Source organism: Triplophysa dalaica, chromosome 5 (genome assembly GCF_015846415.1).
Source record: "Triplophysa dalaica isolate WHDGS20190420 chromosome 5, ASM1584641v1, whole genome shotgun sequence".
In the NCBI taxonomy this organism is placed as follows: Eukaryota; Metazoa; Chordata; class Actinopteri; order Cypriniformes; family Nemacheilidae; genus Triplophysa; species Triplophysa dalaica.
In genome coordinates this window covers 27,010,291-27,035,750 of record NC_079546.1, presented here as the reverse complement: position 1 = coordinate 27,035,750, position 25,460 = coordinate 27,010,291, and the positions used below count along the sequence as shown (strand labels likewise).

The following is a 25,460-nucleotide window of genomic DNA, read 5'->3' as shown; positions in this document are numbered from 1 at the left end:
CTAATGGGTAGGCCTTTCCCGACATCGCGGGTCAAAGCTCGGGCAGGTATTTCTTCTTTCTTAGGTGACTTGAAAGTGATCCAGTAGGACTATGTGACTTCCCTAGTTGAAAAGTTAAACTCTATATGTGCTGATGTTTCTTTGTGTCTTCCTCATCCCTCAGAACACCCTACTCATAACTTTGTTCCAGGACAAAAAGTCTTTGTGAGGAGTCTAAAGCCGACCAAAGTTGGACAACCAAAGTACCACGGACCAGAGACTGTGATTGCCGTGACTCGGACAGGAGTTCTGACGGACTACCAGCCACAGTGGATACACGCTTCCAGACTGAAGTTGTGTTCTTCAGGAGAGCAGGAAAGCTCCAGTTTAACATAGAATCTCAACAGGGGATTCACCTCACTGCACCTCAGGGTGGAGAAAGCACTGACAACGCTGAGGAAAGAGAAGAACTTTCGTGAGGTGTGGGCCACCCAAAGCAAGAAGATACATGGCCCATTGAGCCAACAGTGCTGACTCCGTAATCATCCCTGAGTGCACCGAGGGCCAAATTCTTATGGATATATTAGATATCAATTATTTTACCGAATGTACGATTGCAGAAGGCCTCATTGTGTTTGGAGAAAACGTTGTTACGCCAAAGGCAAAATTGATATGGGTATACTTTATTCATATATTTTTAAGTATGTTTTGATTCTATTAAGGGACACAGGGTTGTTCGTAAGACCGTTGGTCTGAAAGTGGCCTTTGTGAGAATTCGGGTCTTCCCTGTGTATGTGAAATGTATTGCAATGATTATTTATATATTATTTGAGGAACATACAGAGAAGGAACAAAAAAGAGGTTTAATACTGCCTTCAAAATGACCAATGTGATCAAATACAGACAGACACATTAAAATAACAGACAAACATCTCAACACATCTACAGTTAATGTAACAAAGATAGCAGTTTCCATTAATATGACTACACCAGCAACTGTTGCTAATAAAGCTGATACAAGGCAAAGTCAGTTTAAATTGTTCATACTTTGGAAAGAAATTGTGTTATGCTTTTCAGTACACTACACAATGTATGATAATTCATTTGCAGCAGAGGATGAAGTTCTGCTGTGACAGAGGTCTAAAATGTTAGGCCCATATATAAATACATAATCATTTCTTAACATTTCTTATGGGGTTCTTCATTTAAGATAAAAAGTCAAACTAAGAAATCTGTTTCCATGACACTACACCAATTTGATCACGCACACTGTTAACAATACATATGAAAATTCATCAGGCATGTTAGGATTCAATAACATGTGGACAAAAACATCAAATATTAAACAAACAGACAACAAACAAACATTCCAAAGCCAAGCAAAAATACATCAAATAAATCAAATCTGCACTTGAGTTTGTTTGTCAAAGGAAATTTAAGTTTTGTATAATTTTGTGTGTTTGTGTTTTATTTGCGGGTGGTTTTGTTCAGGGAGGAGTAAAGCTCTCTGCAGGCGTCTTCAGGTTCAGTTTTTCCTCCTCTGATAGCGGCATAAGTCACATCACCAGCAGACTGAACCTGAATGAACATTACAGAAACCATCACACATGTTTAAACACACAGATTTATTAAAGCAAGATTATACAAATACATATTTATGAGACTGTATATCATGAAGATATTGCAGCGCATTAAATCATTTATGTAGTTTGAGAGTTTAGAATGGAGGGCGGATGTAAATGTTTGTAGTTTCTACTCACAATGTTGTTCTTCAGTTGTTTTTTACTGACAACGGTCACCTCAGAATAAACCACATCATCTTTCTGCTCCTAAACATCAACACAGATATAAAGGTGTAAAAAACTCTCCACTCACTGTTTGTTAGACAGACTATAGTGAGAGTTAACAGATGTAGTTGTGACTTTTGAAATCAATGTGTTTTATTACTCTAGAGAACAAAGTCTTCACAGATTGATTTTAAAGTCATGTTTAGAGGACTGTTAAGATAGTATAAAACAAATTAAAATGATGCCGATATAAACCAAAGAACAATTAACACAGTGACTGTAAATATTCATAATTCTCATGAATCTTTGAGTTTATTGCAGATGAATGTTTACTAACATTTGTGATAGGAGTAGAAGGAACGATGTTGATGGTGTCATATGTTCCATTATTGTCATTCTTAGATGCGACCTAAAGGAAAGGAAATGGACAACAACACAATGTATCAGATTATTTTCATCCAACAGGATTTATGATGATATCTCACAGATCAAGCCGTTACTATACTCACCACAGGCTCTCCAGACAATCTTTGATCTGAAACATAAACATGTCTCATTGCATTTTAATCATTAAATAGGTCAGCAGGAGACAGAATGTTTTTAAGGCATATATAGTACGCATGGCCGGTCTGTCAACACGTGATGTCACACCATTCTTATACTGTGACAGTGTCAGTGATATATCAGCTCAATGTGAATTTATTGCATGTATTCATCATTATAGTGATGAGTGTTTGCTTTTGCTCGGCTCATCACCCTTAACATTCCTTTCTGTTGTTGTTGATTTATGAAACACAATTGTTATAGCAAAGAAAACAACTGTTGTGTACTCACTCTGAACATACTGAGTAACTAATGATGAAGATCCACTGATCTCATGTGTAAATTTAGTCTGGTTATCATTTTTATCACAAAGCACCATAACTTCATAAATGGACATTGGTCATTCACAGCTGTAGAACTGCTGATATTAGAGATAAACAGCATCTGATTTAAAGAGATATTTCACCCAAAAATGAAAATTCTGTCATCATTTACTCACATTCAAGTTGTTCTTAATCTGAATACATTTCTTTGTTCTGATGAAGAACGGAAGAATGATTATAACCAAACAGTTCTTGGACCCTATTGACTACCATAGTAAGAAAAAAATGTTGTTTTGTTCCGTTAAAACAAAAGAAAAGATATTTTGAAAATGTTGGACAGCAAACAGTTCTGAGGCACTTTTGACTTCCATTGTCATTTTTCCTACTATGGTAGTCAATGGGGTCCAAGAACTGTTTGATTACAAGCGTTCTGTCAAATATCTTTCAATGCGTTTAACCAAACAAAGACATTTAAACAAATTTGTAACCACTAGAGAGTGAGTAATTCATGACAGAATTTTCATTTTTGGGTGAACTTTACCTTTAAGGAGAGCGACTGAAGACCAGTCACAAGCACGAGCAGAAGAATTATCTTTTTTCAGATTATTAAAATCTCAGAAACTGTATTCCGATGGCCTCTTGAAATCAGCATACTCACCTGATCTTTTGATATAAATCACACAAAGAACAGCAACAGTAAGTAGAAGAAGTAATGAAGCTATCACAGCAATAGTCACTGTATGAGAGCTTGTCTCTGAGAAAGACAAATAATAAAATTACAAATTAAAGTCATTAAAAAGTGAACAATGACTTGAGTTTGTGATCATCCCTAGACAAAAACAGCTCAATCATAACCTGTAAACAACATTTAGTTAATTATCTTTAATTAACAGAATATTTATTTGGTGAAAAAGTCCCGTTATGGGGATCATTGTTATCTTTTGTTGGGCCCTTGACTCTTGACTTAGTCTTGTGTGTGTGTGTGTCGTGACTGCATGCTTCTAAAATACATCCGTTATGATGATGCTAATGGGAATCTAATCAAGTGGTGTTATTGTTATGCTTTTATCGGGCCATTTTGGGAACTTAATCCACCATGACAACAGAGTTTCCATCCCTCTCTGTGAGCTTGTGTAAGCACATGGATGTCTCTCAGGCTGAATCAGACAAACTTCCTTACTTGGACGATTCTCTGTGGTTGGCGTTGTTGGAATACCGGGTAGATCTTTTTCGAAAGATTGAATTCATTGAACAGATCGATGCAAGGAAGAAATGATAACATTTTGCTTCTTTCAGAAAAATTTAGTGCCTTCGTTGGCAAATTTGATCTTTTGTCTGATTGGTTGATGAATAAAAGTATTGACATGTTTCCCAAATTCGAAGAGAGACGGTGCAAGAGACGGTGTAAATATTTCCACTTTGATTGATGTAGTTGCTCAGCATATTAATGGACTAAAACAACAATTCGTTTGTTATTTCAGTGAGGATTTCAGTTCCCTTTCTGTCGGTCTCTCGACGTTGTGTCGAGAACGACAGATGGGGTTCGCCCTTGAGAACCAATCAACTCTGACTACTATAGAAAAGGCCAATGAAATTTGGTGAATGCAATTTGCATGCCGGGCTCCGCCCCCGGAAATCCGGTATAAAAGGAGGCCGGCGTGCAGCATTCACTTACCTTTTGTTCTTCAGAGCCATTGCTCATGAGTACAACTCAGGATTCAATCCTCTACAACTACACGCTGGTGCTACGACATGTTACAGCGGATCGTCCCTTCCTGCAGCGACCTTCCCCTGGGCGTCTCGGCGGTTCCGGAGGTGTTAGAGATTTTTTCTAAAAGTCCTTTTCAGGACTGACTGAGCATTCTCCAGCGCGGCATGTCCCGCTGTTCTCTTGGGTGCGGCACCCTCATCGAGGAGGGGGATGGACACGATCGCTGCATTAGGTGTCTGGGCGTCCGGCACACTGAAGCAGCGTTCATTGACACATCTGCCTGCACTGCGGGCAGATTGTCATTCAGAAGTTGCGGTCACGGGTGGCTGTCTTCCTACGGGAACCAGCCACCATTTCGTCTGCTACCCGGGCTGTGACATCTGTGGCTACGGCCCCGATGACCACCCACGTTAGCAGCGTTAGTGATATGGGGAACTCTGCGAACGTAAACCCGCCAGCCAAGTGCTCACGGGCCGATCGCACCCCGATTCGCTCTTCTGAACGTTCCCCAACCGGCGGTGGCATACCGTCCGGATCCTCACGCACACACTCGGAAACGATGTGTGACGTAGATGAGATGTCGCTCGCAGCATCGGAGGGAGACTGGCATCCGACTCTGCCGAATCCAAACTCCACCCCCAGCGGTCGAGTTCAGGAGGAAGCAGAAGTGATGTCATCCGTGCTAACCCGGGGATACGTGGTTCCCGAGGTCGGTGCGCGGTGCAAACCGCGCCCACCCCGGGTGCCATGTTTTTCCCGGAGGTGCATGAGGAGCTGTGTAAAACTTGGAACGCTCCACTCACGGACCGTTCCAGTGAAACCAGCTCTGGCTCCCTTACTTCCCTCGATGGTGAGGCAGTCAAGGACTGCGTCGAGATCCCCCGGGTGGAACGTCCGCCTGCGGAGCACCTGTGCCGCGGACGGCTACCACCTGGGGGGGGATCGACCACTCCTACCGTCCAAAGCACGTAAGACTTCGGCATCACTGGTGTCGAAAGCTTGCGATGTTGCGGGCCAGGCTGCCACCTCTCTCTATGCCTTGGCCATCCTGCAGGTCCGCCAGGCCAGGGCGTTGAGAGGGCTCCACGAGGGTAAGGCCGACCCGGGTATAATGCAGGATCTCCGTGCCACCGCTGACAGCGCTCTACGGGCGACTAAGGCGGCGGCACGGGCCCTGGGTCGGACGATGTCCACGGTAGTGGTCCAGGAGAGACACCCCCGGCTATACCTTGTGCAGAAGAGTGACAGCAAGGAAGTCCGCTTTCTTGATGCACTCATCTCGCAGGGTGGGTTGTTGGTAACACCGTCGAGGACTGCGCTCAGCAGTTTTTTGACGGCGAAGCAGACAGTGGCAATTAACCACATTTTTTTCACGCCGCGACTCGGCCGCCTACAGGCCTCCGAGATCTCACGTGACGTCTGCTTCCCTGCAACCCAGGACCCTTTCGACATCGGCTCCGGTTCCTGTGCCCCCACAGGCGGCACCCCGGAAGCAGAGGTCGAGGGGGAAACCTCCACCCCGTCAGCAACCTCCTCGCGAGAAGGGACACTGACGGGAAGACCCCAGGGAGAACAACATCGGGCCCGAACCTTCACAGCCACGGCTCTGATCGGTCGGTACGGGACGACTCCTGCCTCGTCACCAAAGCCGGGCCCTTGTTAGGGCTTGGCGCCCACTTACTCACTGAGTTTTCTGTTCTACCCGGGTTTACTTGCAGCCGATCGCACACTCCACTGGACAATGCTCGTCGAACCGACCTCACACCCTGGCGAGGCGTGAGGTCGTACACATACGACAGCCGTCACCACTCTCAAACCGACAGTGCGTGCCGTTGTCCCGCCAGGCAGGTAAGTAGGCGGAGCAAACCTTCCCCCCGGGGACTCCCCACGACATGGTTAGCTCCGCCAGCCGACGAACCACCCCCCGTGGGAATGATGAAGCAGACCGTCCCCTTGGTCACCCTGTCACAGTCCCTGGGAGCTCGAGAGCTGCCAACACTGTCTCGCTGGCTAATGAGGGCGGTCCGTCTTGGTTACTCGATCCAGTTCGCCAGAGACTCACCCAAGTTTCGGGGCATCATCTCTCCCTCTGTCAGAGGCAGGGACGCCTCCGTACTTCGGGTAGAGGTCACCACCCTTCTGGCAAAACAGGCATCGAGTTCGTCCCTCAAAACCAAGATGTTCAGTGGGTCACCACCCGCACTTCATCGTTCCCAAGAAAGACGGCGGGTTGCCCCCAAAGGCTGCGTACCCTGAACAGAGCACCTTCACAAGCTGCCATTCAGGGTGCTCACACAGAGGCGCGTCCTGACATCTATGAGGTGTCAGGATTGGTTCGTGGCAATCGACCTGAAGGACGCTTACTTTCATGTCTCGATCCTCCTCGACACCGGCCGTTCCCACGGTTCGCGTGCGAGAGGCGGGCATATCAGTACAGAGTCCTCCCTTTCGGTCTGTCCCTGACAGCCCTTTCTCCCTGAGAGGAGGAAGGCGAGCGGGTACTAAACTATCTCAGCGACTGGCCTATCTTGGCACACTCGCGAGATCTGTTATGTACACAAAGGGACCTGGTGCTCCGGCACCTAGGTCGATTGGGACTCCAGGTCAACCAAGAGAGGGGCAAGCTCTCCCCAGTGCAGAGCATCCTCTTTCTCGGTATGGAACTCAACTCTGTCACCATGTCGGCACACCTGTCCGCAGTTGTGCCCAACCAGTATTGAACTGTCTGAAATGAACATTTTAGGCAGACAGCGGTCCCTCTGAAACAATTCAGAGGCTCCTGGGACACATGGCGTCCTCGCGGGTTAATACCCCTCGAGTTGATGCACATGACACCGCTCCAACACTGATTTCAGAGTCGAGTTCCGAGGAGAGCGTGGCACACCGGCAGCAGGCGCATGGTGATAAAAATTTCTCGCTCGGAGCTACGACCCCTCAAAATTCCACGCAATGTTAAGTCAATGGGATTTTCGGGGTGTTTTTTTGCCCCTCTATCGAAACCCCCTGTGCCTGATCCCTTATAAAAGTCATAGCACACCATTCCCAATATAGGCCCGTCGATTTGAGGCCTCATTCAGGGGCCTACGACAAAAACTGCAGGTTAAAATATTTCCAGCACAACAGTAATAATGATGCTTTTATAAGACCACTAACTAAACGTGAGGGTGGAGGTGATGTGTGTGAAAACAGGAGTGTTGACCGGTATGATCTGGATTCTCTGTCTAAAGATCATGGTGTGGTGTCATGGGTAAATAATCAATGTTTCTGTTCTTTCGCTTTCTTGTCTCTCAGTGATTTGTTTTCTTTTTAGCGCTGCACTGCGATAACGCTTGTCAGCCATTATAACAGCATCTTAATGCAGAGACAGGTTTCACTGCGGTGAACATGACGGATAGAATTCACAAATAACCAATCAGGAAATGCCAACATGACTGACGGATAGTTTAGCCAATCAAACGACATCATTCCTTACAAAAGGCAGTGCTATTGTCCGGCCATGACTATGATCAGTGTTTGCTTTATTTGGGCTCTTGACTTTCATTGTGTCTGTTAAAGTTCCTCTTTCTATACATGTGATGTGTTTCTATAAGAAGACATCATACTGTAGAACATCACAATCATATTTCATGTTTATGTCATTTCCTCATCATCAGTACAGAGTTTAATGACTGAAGTCACTTTGAGTTCAGGACACTCCTGTCAGAGTGATGTCTTACCTGTAAATCTGACAGTATATGTGACTGAGGTCTTGATGTCATTCTTGTGTTTGAGCACACATCTCAACTCTGTGTTGTCGTCTTCATTCACGAGTGTTGTAGTCAGAGAGATGAGACAGAGTTTATCTGATCTAATCTGAGTCTGTCTGTAGATCAACATCAGTCTGATTCATCCACACCAGCTGAAATCCATCATCACTGAACACATGATCACAGTCATATGTAAACAGCTGACAGGTGAGAGTGACAGATGTGTTTGCTCTTATCTGAGTCTGTGATGATGATGATGATGATGATGATGAAGACACTGAAACACAAATCACACAACACACTCTCAGTACTCATGAGTTTCAGTGAAAACACAAGAGATAAAGAGAACTGTGATCTGAAGTTAAACATGTGTTCATATAAATGAAGAGAAACACTGACCATGAAGAACATGTAGTAAAACATCTGAATCAGGTTCATGATGATGTCTATTCACATATTGTCTGCAGATGTAACGTCCACCATCATGTTGTGTTGTGTTATAGATGTTGAGAGAGCAGTCAGATGTCAGACTCAGTCTCTCAGATCTCTCTGTGTTATTCTTATTTATTCCTCCAGTAAACACTTCTACTGTAGATGATCTTGTATAATTATTGTAGATCCATGTAGTTGAGGAGCATTGATGAAGAGCATCATTACAGGACAGAGACACACTTTCACCAGAACTGATGAACACATGAGTCACTTCTGCTTCACTCACACCTGAAACATCAGATGACATCATTCATATTAATACATCACAATATATTCAAACAGTTCAATATTTATCTCTTAATGACAGATACATTTTCATTATTTTTAGATCACATTATTCAGAAGATTTCACAGAAGATAATGTGATCTTGTTCCTCTATCATTGACTCTTGACATCAGACTTTTGAATGTAGAGGAAGTTCTCAAACGCTTTACAGTCTTTAATGCTAAATTTAAGATAAATCTTCTTTTATTTTGTTCTTTGATGAACATTAGTGACATGAGTCACAGCAGCAGGTTTAAGAACGTGGCCCCTTTAAGAGCTGTCTCAGGACGCAGATCCGACCATCACCACACTCCCATTATCACAACTCTTTGTATTCATTTAAGATTTTATTTTACACTTTAAAGTCTGCGCTTAAGAAAATGCTAGAAAAAACGTCTTTCTGTCATAATCTTGTGTGCTTTTATCCATTAAAGCACAAAAGAGAAGTTAACACAGATGAGCTGTCTGACAGAGATTCACAGACGCAGCCTTTAGTCCATTACTGTTCACACCAGACTGGACCTTGCGTTGCGTTCTGCTGCGTCTCACAGTTTAGAAGATCTCTTTCTTCATTGAACATGTCAAAGCAACTGTTTCAAATCACACTTACGTGGTTTAAAAGCCTAAACATGAATAAGAGTGTGATGACATAATGTAACACTTGACAAAGAATGTCAAAACAAACAGATGTTGTGTTAATTGCATAAAATATGTTTCAGGAGTTAATTTGAAAAAATGTATCACATGCGTTAACGTGTTGACAGTCCTAGTTGTAATGCAATATAAAATGTTTTTTTAAAAGCTCATATACACAACCGTTCAGACAACCACCACGGGTTTCACAATCATGACTGTTACAGGCACCACTTCTTTTTTATTTTTAAAGGAGATCTCTCAGATACAAAAACAAGAGGTTTGTAAAAGCTGAACCTGGAATAACAAGAATTTTATCATGTAAAATATTTCAAATGTATTCAATCTTTCCTATACATCCATTTCTTAACTGAACTGTGAAACTGTTGTGTTTGTATTCCTTTCCATATTTCTCTGTTTTTAGCAGTTTTAACAGACCCTCAAATGAAAATGCAGATTTACACCAAAGGAGTCCTTCTACCATCTGCCAAATATCACGTTTGAGCAGCACTATACACGGACTAGAACAACTAAAACATTGACGTACTTGTACACATTATATACAATAAATGTAACCATGTTTATTTCTTATGATAGTTTTTTTTATCTCTTACACAACACTGTTCATGACACATGAACTCTATAATAAATGTGACATGAGATGAAACTGAACATGTTTCTCAGAATGTCAGTGAGAGTAATGAAATGAAATCTGATGAAATAAATGTGTTGTATAGTTTACCTGTGAATAGTGAAGAGAGAAGGATCAGTCCCAGCAGACATATATCACTCTTCTCAGTCATGTTGTGTTTCTCTTACTGAGTCTCTTCTCATCATCTACTTATATTTCTTCATGAGAACATTTGTAACTCTTCCTGTGTTTCTCATTTCCTCTTTTCTCATCGACTGAGTCATGACACTATTATAGACTAGAACACATTCTGTAGTTTAATGGTGATATTTGTAAATGACTTCTGTTGTCTTAAAATAATTGGACACAGTGCTCAGTTATGACTTTTGTTATCAGAGACTTTAACCCTCCTGTTACCCTAAAATCTGATAACATATTTTACCCACTGGGGTCAATTTGACCCCAGCAATTTAAACCTACAGAATGGGACATTTTTCTTAAAGTTTTGTGTCAGGTAATATATATCTTTGGTGAGTCCTTAAAAAGACCTTTAAATAAACCCACAATACCGCACCGCCACCACTCCGCACCCCTTGTACTTCCAAAATACCTATTCTAAGTAATGTAACACGAATTATGTTTGAGGTCAATTTATTATTTTTAAAACAGAACATCATTAACATTATCACATAATTAAGGAACACATAATAATTCATTAACAATGGAGAAAGAAAGAACATATAAAACACATAAAAACACAAAAAAAGTACATTTGAGCATTGTGTCAGGAATTGTTTTATGCAAACGTATGTGCTTTTTAGTATGAATTTATGAGTTGGACAGGATACAACAAGCTTAGATAGAATATGAACAGCATTTGAACAGCAATATGAACAGCCCACCAGCCGGTACATTTCATCTTTTTATCACTTTGCACATGATGTGCATAAAGTTTGTGCATGATCCTTGCAGACGTATTTTTTGCATTTCACACAAGTGTTGCTGGTCTTGGAGTCATTTCTGTTAGTACAGACTTGGCACCTGCCACGTTTTTTACCTGCAGTTTGAACCACTGGCGTGTGTGTCTGCATTTGGATGTCCTTCACAACAGTTGCAGCAGCCGTTGATGCTCTTGGAAGGCACCGTCTTCTCTCAATATGAGGTTTCACTAACTCGTAACCCAGCTGCTCCAAGAAAATCCTCCTTCGACTCAGTTTTCCGCTGTTCCAGTCTGTGTTTATTTCTCTCCATAACACAAAGGCATTATAGGCGCTCACATCAATGATGTTGAAGAAAATTACAAGTGGCCAACGGGCAGTCATGCGTCGGCAGCTGTAGGTGGCTGTGACCTTGTCTAAATTATCAACCCCTCCTTTTGTCTCATTGTAGTCCAGGACCATTTGTGGTTTTCTGTCTTCTCTGGCACTCTGAGCAGCATCTTTGTGCATGGTGCTCATTAGCAGGACATTTTTCCCTTTCTTGGGGCAATAGGAGACAATAGTGGCTTTTTCAGTAAAGGCAAACATTGAAGATGTTACCTTTCTGTTCTTCATCACAAGAAGCTCAGAGGGAAGCTCTGGCTTATTTTTTCTTACCGTCCCCAACATGGTAACCTTTCTTTTCAGCAGTTCCTCACCCAGGGCGAACGATGTGAAAAAATTATCACATGTAATGTTATGGCCTTTCAGTCCCTCAGCCATGTCTAGTACCACCCTCATGCCTTGATTTTTTTCAGGTGCTGCTCCAGGGGATTTACCAGTGTACACCTGCATATTCCAGGCATAGCTGGACTGTGCATCACATGCGGCCCATATTTTTATGCCATATTTGGCTGGTTTGCTTGGGATGTATTGTCTGAAGGGACACCGCCCACGAAATGGAACCAGACATTCATCCACAGTGATATGGGGGCCTGGATTATAAAGAAAGGGTAATCGCTGGACCCACTTGCCCCATACATCCCGTATTGCTGCAAGTTTGTCACACTCTCGTCGGCCCTGTCTTGTTTCTTTGTCATCAAAGCGTATAACACGGGAGAAAGCATGGAATGTCTTTAGAGACATTGTGGCTGGAAATATTGACCTTCCAGTGTCAGCGTTCCAAAGGCTTGCTGTTGATTCTCCTTTTGACTTGTACACTCCAGCCAAAATGAGCAACCCAATGTAGGCTTGCAAGTCAGTCCCATCAAAGTCTTTCCAGCTGTCCCCATACACCTTCCTTCCCTCTAAGTTTGTCATTTCAAGTATATCCCGTTCAATTGATGGTGTAATGAACAGCTCAAATGCTGATTTTATATCTTGTATATGGCTGACAGCATATCTGGTGGGCCCTGGAACCATTTTGATGACATTAGCAGCACTAAGTCTACCCTGACGTTCAAGTGGGTTGCGGGACCATAATAACTTTCCATTTTTGGAAGGTAATGTGTCTACAGGTGGTTGAGAGACAACTGGAGGGTCAACACTAGGAGTCTCATTCTCATCTAAGGAGGATGACTCATAATCAGGGTCCTCCTCAACATTATCATCAACCTCAGACACATTCTCCTCTATGTCACTTTCACTGCCAAAAACCTGTGACAAAACCTCATTGACAGAATACCTTTGCTTAGAGGCCATATTGGAATTGAGTGCATAAAGAGAGTGTCCACAGAGCACAAACACAAATGGTTTAGAAGTCTTCTGTCCAAGCTTTTATATGTATTCCCCTGCCCCATACCACAGGAAATGTAAAAGTTCTCGCAAGAATTTAGTTTTCCCTCACCCATGGCACGGGAAATATCAAAGTTCTCGGAAGAATTTAGTTTTCCCTCACCCATGGCACGGGAAATATCAAAGTTCTCGCGAAAAATCAGATTCCCCCCACCCCCACGTAATGTGAACAATCAGTTGTTCTCGCAATACCATGTTACGTTACATTTTTAAATATTATAAAGAAAATATAAAATTATAGAGAATATTATGAAATTAAGGCATGTTATAGTGACCACAATATCACCAAAAGCATACTGTGTGTGAAATTTTGAAATTTATTTTGTTTTATACAGCTATAAGAACCTGGGGTCAAAATGACCCCATGGAACACTGATGATACAAAATGTGTATAGGAAATTGAAAAAGTCACATCATGTTAATTTTGGGTTTACTGAATTGTCCTCATTAAAAGAGGAAAAGTCATTAATTCTGAAACAAAAAAGAGATTTCAACTATGTGTTTACAGACGTTAAAGATTGAATGGGGCCAAATTGACCCCTAGGATAATAGGAGGGTTAACAGGACTAACATGATGAAGGTTTTCTACAGATTCATTCAACACAAGACTTTCCTGCCCGAGCAGAGCAGACGCACAGCCTTCATTAAAGCTGATCACACCTCCGTTCTTCTTCTGTCTCCACACACACACAAAAGCAGGACATGAGTGAGGTCATCTTCACACTTCTTACAAACAACAGATCTGCAGATTACCCATGATGCAGCAGACACACACATTAATAAACACACTAACTCTGTCACAGATTATATCATGTATGTTTCATCAGTTATGTGAAAACTTGAATATATATTTAAAATATATTTATTTTATTGAATGAATCTAAAATGTTTCAATGAATTCATTTGAAATGTAATGACTTGTGACTGTTGGTGTAAAAGCAGTCGGGGTCTATCAGCGGCGGAGTCTGAGGTGCGGTCCAGACTTGCCAAGGGTCTGCTCCAGAGTCCTTTTCTCATGATGGCTAATTTTTTTAGGGGGGTCACATACGAGATGCAGTTGTGTTGGGGTTGTGCAGACAAGAGACGAAGGAGATTAGAATTCATACTTGTATTCAATGTGTCTCATGTACAGCTGCTTTGTAACAATGTAAATTGTAAAAAGCGCTATATAAATAAAGTTGAGTTGAGATCTTGCGCTTAACGCATTGGTCACATATAGGCTACTGATATATTTTGCTGTTTACATTCACTTGGATGTAGTGACTGCGTGAGTAATTTTGAGAAAGACGTGAGTGGGAACGGCACGCTATGAAGAGAACTTATGCACACTGAATACATGATACAGACATGTTGTAGTTAACCAGCAGTCGCTATTGGAAGCGTCGTTTATACTTTCTATTCTCCAGTAAGCTTACGGTCGGCTGACTGCCACTCACTAAACAGTACAGATGCTGAGAAAAGTGCACACGTGCTGGCAAGAGATATTTCACGCTCAAATGCAGCAGTGGTGACGTGAAGTCAGAAGATAGAGCTAAATATATTTTTCAAATATAGAGAGTTTGTACTCACCCGGCTTCTGCTCCTGCAGTTAATGTGTGAACTAATGTTTACGCTTAAAGAGAAAAGTAATAACGTTACAAATTGGAGCCAGCATTATGTGTACAGTTGTATATGATGCACATGTTAAAAAAGGACTGAGAAAGATTGTGTATATGTCCTTTCACCATGAACCCATAAAGTATGACACACATGATTTGATTGTTCAAGGTCTCCAGAGAAAACAGGAGATAAAGGAGGAGAGGAAGAACAAGTGTAGAACCAACCCTTCTGAAATCAATAAGTGATATGATTTACAAAGTTACACAAATGATAAGGTTGATTCGCCACCAAGAACATATCAATAAAAACTTACTGAAGCTTACAAGGAAAATATTAAAAAATAAATTATAACCTTTGCTCTAGATTAGAAGTGACCACAGCCGAGGTTGATTCATTGGCTTCGCCTGAAGAATTTTTGCTTATGCTTCTGCAACATTTAGATAGATGCAGACTGTTATCTTGACACCTCCGCTCAGAGGAATGAGGGTGTAAAGGTCAGCGATGAATTCCTTGGAACATAGTGTGTGTGAAGCCATTTATATGTTCATTTATGGGGGAAACAGATGTCAACTGTGATAAACCAGAGATCTTATCTCCATTGTGGTTAAAAGGTGTCGCTGCTTCATGAGATCTGTTTATGTTTAGGTAGAAGATGTGTGTCAAAATGAAGTGTCCATATAAGGGATGTATATCCTGACACAAGACCCCTTTGTATGACGGGGATGGTATAAAAAGGGAACTCACATGTTGTACGAGGCTGAACCTTGTGATGAAGACTTATCGCTGTTATGTTTGTATGATTACTTTTGATGATTTATCAATAAACCAGAGCCATATATTATTGTGATGGTCATTTTTGGTAATTTCATGACTTACCAGCTGACTGGCATGTCCCAGGCACATCATTTCATTACCATTAAATGACCAATTCATGATGTCGCCTGCACGAACATCTGATGATACAAGATAACCAAGGATGGGACATTCGTACTATATTCCTACTATATTGATAATAATATGACCTACAGGTAAAGTAAGTGGCACATAATGTTATTACCAATACATTTTTGATTAACATGAATGATTAACATGCCATTTAGTATTTAAATATGCATGTTTAAAAAGTTTACAGTCAGGACATTGTAAATTTATTGATTAAATAAGCCAATAAATATTTAATTGGCTTCATGCAGGCAGCTCTCTGTTGTGGGAATGTAACAGTGCTCTCCTCCTGCGCGCTCAAGTTCAGAAGAGCGTGTGCCCAGCAGAGCTGCGTCTAAAGGTGCGTTCCCACCAGACGCGAATGAAGTGTTAAGTGCCAGTGATTTACATGTTAAGTCAATGCAAAGACGTGATAGACATCCGGCGGAGCGAATTAAGTGTTTCGGGCGTTTGACGCGTGAGTTGAAAAATCTGAACTTTGGCGAATATTCGCGCCGTGCTAACCGATCAGAAGCTTGCTCTAGTAGTGAAGTGATTACAATGTAGTGAGCAGAGGCAGAAATCCAAAACAACAATGGAGGACTCACCAAGATGGGTGAACCTCAAAAGGATATGATTGACCCAGACACAGTGCCGAATGAGTCTACATGGTTTTTCATACCTTCCATATGACATTAAGTGCAGTTACCCTCTCAACAAAATCCATGTCAGCCGTTTCGCAACTCGCAGAAGCCCCTCTCATGACATTAATTCACATCTGTAATGAAGAGAATTTCACACATGAATGAAGTGCAGAAAATTACAGAAATACTTGAGGACTGCTCGGATGTTTAAGAATGACCATAACAACATTTCTGATGCTGTGTAACACGATCAGTTCTCTGGTTAGTCAGGTTAATGTATGGAATTCCAAACATGACAATTTTTTTTTATATTGAAAAAAAGAAATGTAAAAAAGCAAAACTAAATGAGTATTTATGGTTATATTTTCTTATTTATGTGTAATTAAATGTGTAAAAAAAATCCTTATGTGTTATCCCGGATCCCTAAATCCAATAGATGAATCATTATCTAAGAGCAGCATCTATGAAATATGTGTTATATTTTAAGCATTTGAAACGCCACGTGTTATGCAGTGCACAGTAATGAAACACGAATGTAAACTGTATTTGCAGATGTGTTTCAAATGCGTTGATCATAATTCATGTGTAAGACTTCAGTAAAACTACGACACAAAGTGACAATATGCATTAGGTTCATATGTTTATCATGCAGACTTGAAGTCATATTATAACTGAACTGAACTGTCACATACTGTAATACAACTGAACAAAAAAGCTTTTTTCCATTTATGTATTTTTTTTGTCTCTGTTGTGAAGACAGGAAACAGATATAAAAACACATTTAAATTTAGTCATTTGACAGATGCTTTTATCCAAAGTGACTTACAGTGCACTTATTACAGGGACAATCCCTCTGGAGCAACATGGAGTAAAGTGTCTTGCTCAAGGACACACTGGTGGTGGCTGCTGGGATCAAACCAGTAAAAATTGTGGCAATACCACAATCACCCATTCCAAAACAGTCAGGAACCTCGGAGTCATATTTGATGAACAGCTGTCCTTCAATGATCACATTGCACAGACAACACGGTCATGCCTATACGCCTTATTCAACATTAGAAAGATCAGACCCTATCTCACGCAGTATGCGGCACAACTCCTTGTCCAGGCCCTGGTAATCTCAAGGTTGGACTACTGCAATGCTCTCCTTGCTGGTCTTTCTGCAAAGTCTATCAAACCACTTCAGCTGGTTCAGAACGCAGCAGAATGCCTCGTCTTCCAACAGCCCAAAAGGGCTCACGTGACTCCCCTTTACATCTCTCTCCACTGGCTACCGGTTGCAGCCCGTATCAGATTCAAGTCACTAATGCTTGCCTACAGGACTATCACTGGATCCGCACCGGCTTACTTCCACACTCTCCTGCACTCCTACACCCCATCAAGATCCCTGCGTTCAGCAAACCAGCGGCGTCTTGTATTGCCTTCCCATAAGGGCAGTAAATCGCTCTCCCGCTCTTTCTCATTCACAACTCCTTCCTGGTGGAACATTCTTCCTATCTCTGTTCGTTCAACCACATCTCTCACAACATTTAAAAAACTACTGAAAACACATCTATTCTGTGAATACTTGACAAACAAATTAAAAAAAAAAAAAACACTATCCCTTTCTCTTAACAAGTAGTGGTCTAGCTCCTGTATGACATATCGCTTATTGCTCCTAAACTCTTTGTATGTCGCTTTGGATAAAGCGTCTGCTAAATGTCTAAATGTAATGTAATGTAAATGTCATTTCCAGCTGACAAAAGTCACCATCATGGTGACCCTTGACATTTACTCTTGTACTTTTAAAGTACATTTGTAATAGATATTGAAATGATGCTCTGATCAATGGTGTTGGTTGATGGACAGTGAGATATCTACCATGTTTACATTTGAATAAAGTGCATTAAAACATCAGGGAATTTGATTACATTTTCAGTCTACAAAAATTTGTTAAAAAAATTAAACGCTCAGATTTTAGACCCACAGACATGAAGAATCAGTTTATGAATCTCAACAATGGTGAGAATAAACAAAAGAAAACTTCATGCTGTGTTGCATGCTGGGTAACATCATAGCACAAAACGAATTTTTAATTCCCAGCATGCATTGCGGTTGATCCGTTTATCTGAGTTAGTTGGTTGTTCCTCACCATTGCTGAGATTCATACATTGATTCTTGATCTGTGTGATTCTAAAATGCTATATGATAAAAATACATCTGTTTTTCACATATCTTTCTAGATATCTAAATACAGTCAAACCCTAACTCTAACCCACCCACATTCAGCAGATCAAACTTAATTTTGCTCAGGGTTCAAGACCTCAACCCAAGGTCTCTAGCGACAGCTGGACATCAGGTCCACTTTGCATGTGATGTTTTTTCCAGTTTATAAATTCTACCACTGCAGGATGCAGCGTTGCTAAGAACTTGTCGAATGTTGTGACACATGACACTTCCTCTTCAGCTAGATGGACGCTTGCCAAAACAAAACAAACACTCACTTTCAGTCAGCATGCCACACACTTGTACCACCAGTTTGAATCTGCTCTTTCTGAAAGAAACTATCTTCTGAATCGTCTCTCACAAATGTCTCCATGGTTGCAAGGCTCATTGTGCAAACTGTTGGTCACGTTGAATATGACAATATAGTATCGCGAGAGTGATTGTAAAGCATACGGAGTGGTCTGGACTTGAATCACACTCACGTTACTTAACACAATCCCACTGCAAGTCCTTGTTTACTTTTGTTCAGATGTGTTTTAGAGTAACACTGAAATATCATTCTAAACATTAAGGGGCGGTTTTCCCGGACAAGGATTATCTGAAATCAGGACTAGGCCTTAGTTAAATGAGGATATTTTAGTCAATTTAAAAAAAGTATTTTAAAACAACTTTACAGGCCTGCATCTTGAGATAAAACAATGGGTGGGTGTCCTGGAGGCCAGTGCAGGGAGCACAGGACATGGTGGGATGGGAGATCTCCAGGACGATACGTCCAGCTCAGGGACCCTGGAGGGCGCCGGCCGTACCGAGAGCCCGACGACCGGTCTAGACGATCGGGCTATCCCTCCCATATGACTCCCCCAAAAAACTATTTTGGCTGCGTCCAGGAGCTCGTACGGAGGTTGGTTAGCGGGACGGGCTTGAAGGGGGCAGGATTACTGCGGGCTCTGTTTCCGGTGGAGGACTCCAGGGTGAGGTGAGTTGGGTTGCTCGACCCGTGTTTGGATGGGCTTGGATGATCAACTCCTCCCACCACGTTTCCAAATTAGGTTATGGTTCCGACCAGATGCGTTGAATTGATAAGATCGTTTCTATATTGAACCCATGTCTTACTTCCGACGTTAACATCGATGTACAGACAAAATACTGAACATTGATTCAACATCGATATATGATTGACGACCGATACTGACCACTCTAACCAAAAAATCAACATTGATTCAACGTTAGTTTGCTATCTGAGATATCACAGGGTTTTAAATACATTTTTTGTATGTTGTCTGGGATTGAGTGTAAACCATTCTACATTCATTCCACATCCAGGGTTTTTTCATGATGATATTATCAGTGGACCAGTTGTGACGTTGGGGCCACACGCACATATACAACATTTGCATACCTTTTCCAAAGCGCTGTTTGTGTATAACGACATCTAAAGATCTTAGCGTGTATCCTTCCTATGCCCGCTTGTTTTCCTGCTTAAAATGTCTCCAAGCTGCAGTTGTTTTCCTCATTTTCCTTTTTAACATCCTCATTGTGTTTATTCATTTCTACATTTAAAATCAGATCGATTTTATATCAAGTATGTTTTGTATTCCCACAGATATGTCAGTGTTGGTAGTTAGGCTAAATCTGTAATAGTATCTGTACAAAGTGAAATCCTGCATGTTTTTACATAATCTCGTTTATGTGAACGTGTTAAAAAATGCCTACTACTTATTATTTTCCAGTTTTATAACTTCATAATTAAAGCATAACTGAAGAATTTTGCATAATTATGAATAAATGGCATATTAAACTGTTTTAATTATCATGTTACCTGAAAAACAAAACTGTCTTCTTTTGATCATTTGGGATCGGAGGTAATATCGTTGTTCACCACTTTTTTTGGTAGGACTACACCAGTGGACATTTTGATATAATCTGTGACAGGATGAGTTTATTAACGTGTGTCTGCTGCATCATGGGTAATCTGCCGATCTGTGGTTTGGAAGAAGTGTGAAGATGACCTCACTCATGTTCTGCTTTTGTGTGTGTGTGTGGAGACAGAAGAAGAACGGAGGTGTGATCAGCTTTAATGAAGGCTGGGCGTCTGATCTGCTCGGGCAGGAAAGTCTTGTGTTGAATGAATTTGGAGAAAACCTTCATCATGTTAGTCCTGTTAAAGTCTCTGACAACAAAAGTCATAACTGAGCTCTGTGTCCAATTATTTTAAGACCACAGAAGTATTTTACAAATATCACCATTAAACTACAGAATGTGTTCTAGTCCATAATAGTGTCATGACTCAGTCGATGAGAAAAGAGGAAATGAGAAACACAGGAAGAGTTACAAATGTTCTCTGAGAACTATAAGTAGATGATGAGAAGAGACTCAGTAAGAGAAACACAACATGACTGAGAAGAGTGATATATGTCTGCTGGGACTGATCCTTCTCTCTTCACTATTCACAGGTAAACTATACAACACATTTATTTCATCACATTTCATTTCATTACTCTCACTGACATTCTGACAAACATGTTCAGTTTCATCTCATGTCACATTTATTATAGAGTTCATGTGTCTTCACTTACGGAACAAACATTTATGAATATTCTCTCAAACCAATTATTTTACATCATACATTTCCATATATTTGAGGTGCTAATCTTTTTTGATATACAGCAATATGTGCATTGACAATATATGAATATATATATATATTGAACATAAAATATATTTAGAAACGAAGACAAAAATAAAACTGAAAAAGGTTCACATATAGATGTGATTGTTTAGTATACACATATAGGCCGGGTTTCACAGACATGGTTTAGCTTGAGCCAGGACTAAGCCTTAGTTGAATTAAGATATTTAAGTCGCTCTTAAGAAATGCCTGAGTAGAATACATTAATGGTGTAAATCTTGAGACAAAACAATGGCACTGATATATTTTAAGATATTTCTGGGCAAGTTATATTGAGTTAAGACAGGTCACACATTCATTTTAGTCTGACTAGCCTTAAGCCTTGACTGTGAAACCGGGCCATAGTGTTTAATGTTGTATTACTATGAAATGTAGAAGGGTCTCTAGTGTGTAATTGTGTGGGGTTACCGTGGTGATGAAGAGTAGAGTCTGTGGTTAGGACAACAATTGACTGAACATCATGAAGATCATATATTACTTTATTGTGCGTTATTCAGTAAAGCAATTTTCAATAAGTGCTTCAGTTTGAACAGGAGTGCTTAGGCTATTGTGAAGTGGCTATGTTTAAAAATATGAAACATGTATGTTGTAATTCTTAACGTAAGAAATATTATAGTCAATATATTTTAACACATTCAGTCCCATATCTTATCACGTGTACATCATTATATTATAAAGTATTTTATTGATTATAAAATTACATGTATTGGGACATATAAGTAAATATATTATGGTCAATACATTTTTCAATATATGAAAAGCGGCAATTCCTTATGTATTATTTAATATATCTTAATATATTTACACAATTTATTATTATCTATATTTTCAAATACACCATTATGTCACTTTATATATTTTACATTCATATATTAGGAACTATATTTTCTTTCCTTAAAGGTTATTCTCACTTTTAAAAGTCTGATGTCAAATCACACGAGATCTTTTACTTGACCACTTCAGCTTTATACTTCACAGAGGCTATTTTTGACTGCCATGAATGGGTTTTAGTCGCACGCACAGCGCCAGTGTTGTTTTTAAACGTGTCAAATGTTTATTTTTATTTCACAGACACGATAAGCAACACTATACCAGTGTGTTTCCAACATAGTCTACTTGTGTGTGTGTATGTACTGTAAAGTCTACAGTGTAAATACTCTTAATTTTCCTGCTGTCCTGAGGCCTGTTGTTGTGTCTCGTACCGTCCCCACAAGACAGAAGCGACAGCCGCGCAGCTTGAAACGGAGCTCTGAATACACCGTATATATCATTTACATACAGAAACAAGATTGTATAGTGTTCTTTATAGCTGATGTCAGTAAACACACTCTTTAGGGTGCAGACCAAAGAAACAACGTCAGTTTCAGCCGAACCAACACAAGTAACACAGGAAAGTCCTGATGTCAAATGTACAACCGCTGGTGTAAATATGAGTCTTTACCTACGGGTGTACAAATTTACACTGAAACTGACTCTTTCACACCAGAAAGACTCTGCTTCAGTGTAAATTTGTACACCCGTAGGTACAAACTCATATCTACACCATCGGGTGTACATTTGACACCAGTGACTTCGCTGTGGTAGAACGATGTAAGTGGTCACTTTTGATCATTGTAACTGCGGCACACTTATGAGATAATTTTATGTGTCTGTGACATGAATAAACAAATAATGTGTTTAAAAACACCGTAAGAGGCTGTGTGTGTGCGTGTGTGCGTGTGTGTGTGTGTAGGTGTGTGTGTGTGTGAGTGTGTGTGTGATTGAAACCCACCACATCTCAAGTACTAAAACTTGTGTAAATTGACAAACGTCCTCTACTTATACTTTCACATATAATAAATATAATCGTATAAACTTCCCACCACTGCCATGATTTCAACATGACTGTAACGGATACTTCCAGTGTATCAAATCTGTAGCATGCTTCCTGTTATTTAGTTTTGTTTGTTATTAAAATAGTACAATTTTTAAATTGCAGAATTATTAAAACTATAGAGATCCATTCAGATATCCAGATGTAGAACACTTGATGTTGACATGTGTCCTGATTGTCTGAAGATCCGATCTGCTTGTTCAGATCACAGAGATCGCATGTTAATGCCAAATATAAATGCACCCAATAAGAGAAGAACTAGATCACATTTTGATATGTCAAATCTTCTGATTTATGTGATGTAAAAATAATAAAAGTCTATCTGTCATTAAAGGCGGGATGTCCCATTTCTCATAGTCATTGTTGATGTTCAAATCACCAAAACAAACACACCCCTACCCACATCTTTCACTTTCATCAGCGCTCGACTCGACTAATGTCCATCCTGTGCACTGTGAACCTTACTGCTGATTGGCTACAAGGTTGTTTTGGTACTCAGCCCGACTTTGTTTGAACAAGCTTAATTCAGAAATCGGACACCCCGCCTTTAAGAGATAAATATTGAACTGTTTGAATATATTGTGATGTATTAATATGAATGATGTCATCTGCTGTTTCAGGTGTGAGTGAAGCAGAAGTGACTCATGTGTTCATCAGTTCTGGTGAAAGTGTGTCTCTGTCCTGTAATGATGCTCTTCATCAATGCTCCTCAACTACATGGAACTACATGAATTATACAAGATCATCTGAAGAAGTGTTTACTGGAGGAATAAATAAGAATAACACAGAGAGATCTGAGAGACTGAGTCTGACATCTGACTGCTCTCTCAACATCTATAAAACAACACAACATGATGGTGGACGTTACACCTGCAGACAATATGTGAATGGACATCAACATGGACCTGATTCAGATGTTAATCTACATGTTCTTCATGGTCAGTGTTTCTCTTCATTGATTTGAACACATGTTTAACTTCAGATCACAGTTCTCTTTATCTCTTGTGTTTTCACTGAAACTCTTGAGTACTGAGAGTGTGTTGTGTGATTTGTGTTTCAGTGTCTTCATCATCATCTTCATCATCATCATCATCACAGACTGAGATAAGAGCAAACACAACTGTCACTCTCTCCTGTCAGCTGTTTTCATATTACGGTTATTATATGTTCAGTTATTATGGATTTCAGCTGGTGTGGATGAATCAGACTGATGTTGATCTACAGACAGACTCCAGGTATCAGATTAGATCAGATAAACTCTGTCTCATCTCTCTGACTACAACACTCGTGAATGAAGACGACAACACAGAGTTGAGATGTGTGCTCAAACACAAGAATGACATCAAGACCTCAGTCACATATACTGTCAGATTTACAGGTAAGACATCACTCTGACAGGAGTGTCCTGAACTCAAAGTGACTTCAGTCATTAAACTCTGTACTGATTGTAACCGGGTTATAGATAACCCATGCACATACGGTTTAGCTACTTATGACTACGCCACTCCAAGTTAAATGGGTAGGAGATCCCGAGTTCCCGCACAGCTATCCAAACAAATGAATGCAACTTAGGCAAATATTACTATGAAACAATCACCACATTTATTAAGTTAATTCTCTTGGTGTTCAACATCAGTAAGGACTGGTTCAAAACCGGCACATACCTTAACATCCAATATAGGGGGTACAGACACTCTCGAAATAAAATAAAACGTACAACTCACTTCAAAGAAAAGAAATATCACACTCAAGTGTAAAACAACTCAAATGTCACTTCATTACACCCACACGTGGACTTAAGCGACTAATTCCCCCCTCTATTGGCGGCAATGGTATTACACACAGCAGATGTACTCGGACCTAGTAGTCCAACTGAGAAGATGTTCATGGGCCTACAACGAAATTAATAAAAGACAAAAACAAAATAAACAATCCAAATCTCAAAAAGAATAAAAGGATGGGAAACAGTGATCAATCCAGACCAGAAGCACTCTTCCATTCCATGTCAACTGCACCTGGAAACTCAAAGGGATCCCCCACACGTCGTGTGCAGCGTATATCAGTGTTTACAGTAACAGATACCGGGCGTTGTATCCGTCATTCAGCCCTTACGACTCACAGTCAGATAAAAACTGGGTGACCGTACTGTAATGTACCCGTCTATCAAGATCCACCGACACAGGCAGAAACGATTTACGAAATGCGCACAGGATAAACAGCACGTTCTTCCAGCGACCAGCAACCAAGAAACCACCAACGATATGAGTAATACTCACAGGATGTGACGTATTTAATGGCAAATCACCATTCTTATTCTACGGGTGTCACTAAGAACAAAATACAACAGCGCCCCCCACTGACTTGGCTACATGATGATGAAGAAATGACATAAACATGAAATATGACTGTGATGTTCTACAGTATGATGTCTCTGAACATTCATCATCTCCTGTATGTGTGTGTGCGTGTGTGTTTGTGTGTGTGAGTAGGTGTGTGTGTGTGTGTGTGTTTCCACATTATTACTCATCTAAACTAAACTTTGTTTTTAACAGCATCAACTACAACATCAATAATAATAAGAGGTATGAAGTGTTGATTGTGATCCATGTGTCCTGTTACATAAGTACATGAGTGAAACTCTCACTGAACTCATCTTGTGTTTGTTTCTCATGTGTAGTGTTTGAGAGTTTGATGGATTTAATGGTGTT

The 25,460-nt window shown here is 40.6% G+C and overlaps 4 protein-coding genes across 4 annotated transcripts in view; 2 read left to right on the top strand and 2 right to left on the bottom strand.

Moving 5' to 3' along the window:
• Positions 1-25,460, top strand: part of LOC130420700 (uncharacterized) — a 195,940-nt gene that overhangs the window by 152,369 nt on the left and 18,111 nt on the right. The window lies entirely within an intron of this gene.
• LOC130420702 (uncharacterized) overlaps positions 1-25,460 on the bottom strand; it is a 195,470-nt gene that overhangs the window by 161,440 nt on the left and 8,570 nt on the right. The window lies entirely within an intron of this gene.
• On the bottom strand, positions 10,916-12,979 carry LOC130420669 (piggyBac transposable element-derived protein 4-like). Its single transcript, XM_056748147.1, has one exon. The coding sequence runs from the start codon at positions 12,726-12,728 to the stop codon at positions 11,037-11,039; it is 1,692 nt and encodes a 563-aa protein (XP_056604125.1). The 5' UTR covers positions 12,729-12,979; the 3' UTR covers positions 10,916-11,036.
• On the top strand, positions 20,580-25,436 carry LOC130420708 (uncharacterized). The gene is made up of 3 exons (XM_056748206.1): positions 20,580-20,643; positions 23,373-23,690; positions 23,813-25,436. Exons 1-3 carry the CDS (start codon positions 20,583-20,585, stop codon positions 24,145-24,147), a joined length of 714 nt encoding a protein of 237 aa, XP_056604184.1. The 5' UTR covers positions 20,580-20,582; the 3' UTR covers positions 24,148-25,436.

What these genes read in the sequence shown, in the direction of transcription:
- LOC130420669 (XM_056748147.1), bottom strand. Translation starts at nt 12,728, where the DNA reads ATGGCCTCTAAGCAAAGGTATTCTGTCAATGAGGTTTTGTCACAGGTT.
- LOC130420708 (XM_056748206.1), top strand. Translation starts at nt 20,583, where the DNA reads ATGACTGAGAAGAGTGATATATGTCTGCTGGGACTGATCCTTCTCTCT. An exon ending in TCTCTCTTCACTATTCACAG is followed by an intron (nt 20,644 to 23,372) that starts GTAAACTATACA and finishes CTGCTGTTTCAG; the next exon opens with GTGTGAGTGAAGCAGAAGTG. An exon ending in TAATCTACATGTTCTTCATG is followed by an intron (nt 23,691 to 23,812) that starts GTCAGTGTTTCT and finishes TTTGTGTTTCAG; the next exon opens with TGTCTTCATCATCATCTTCA.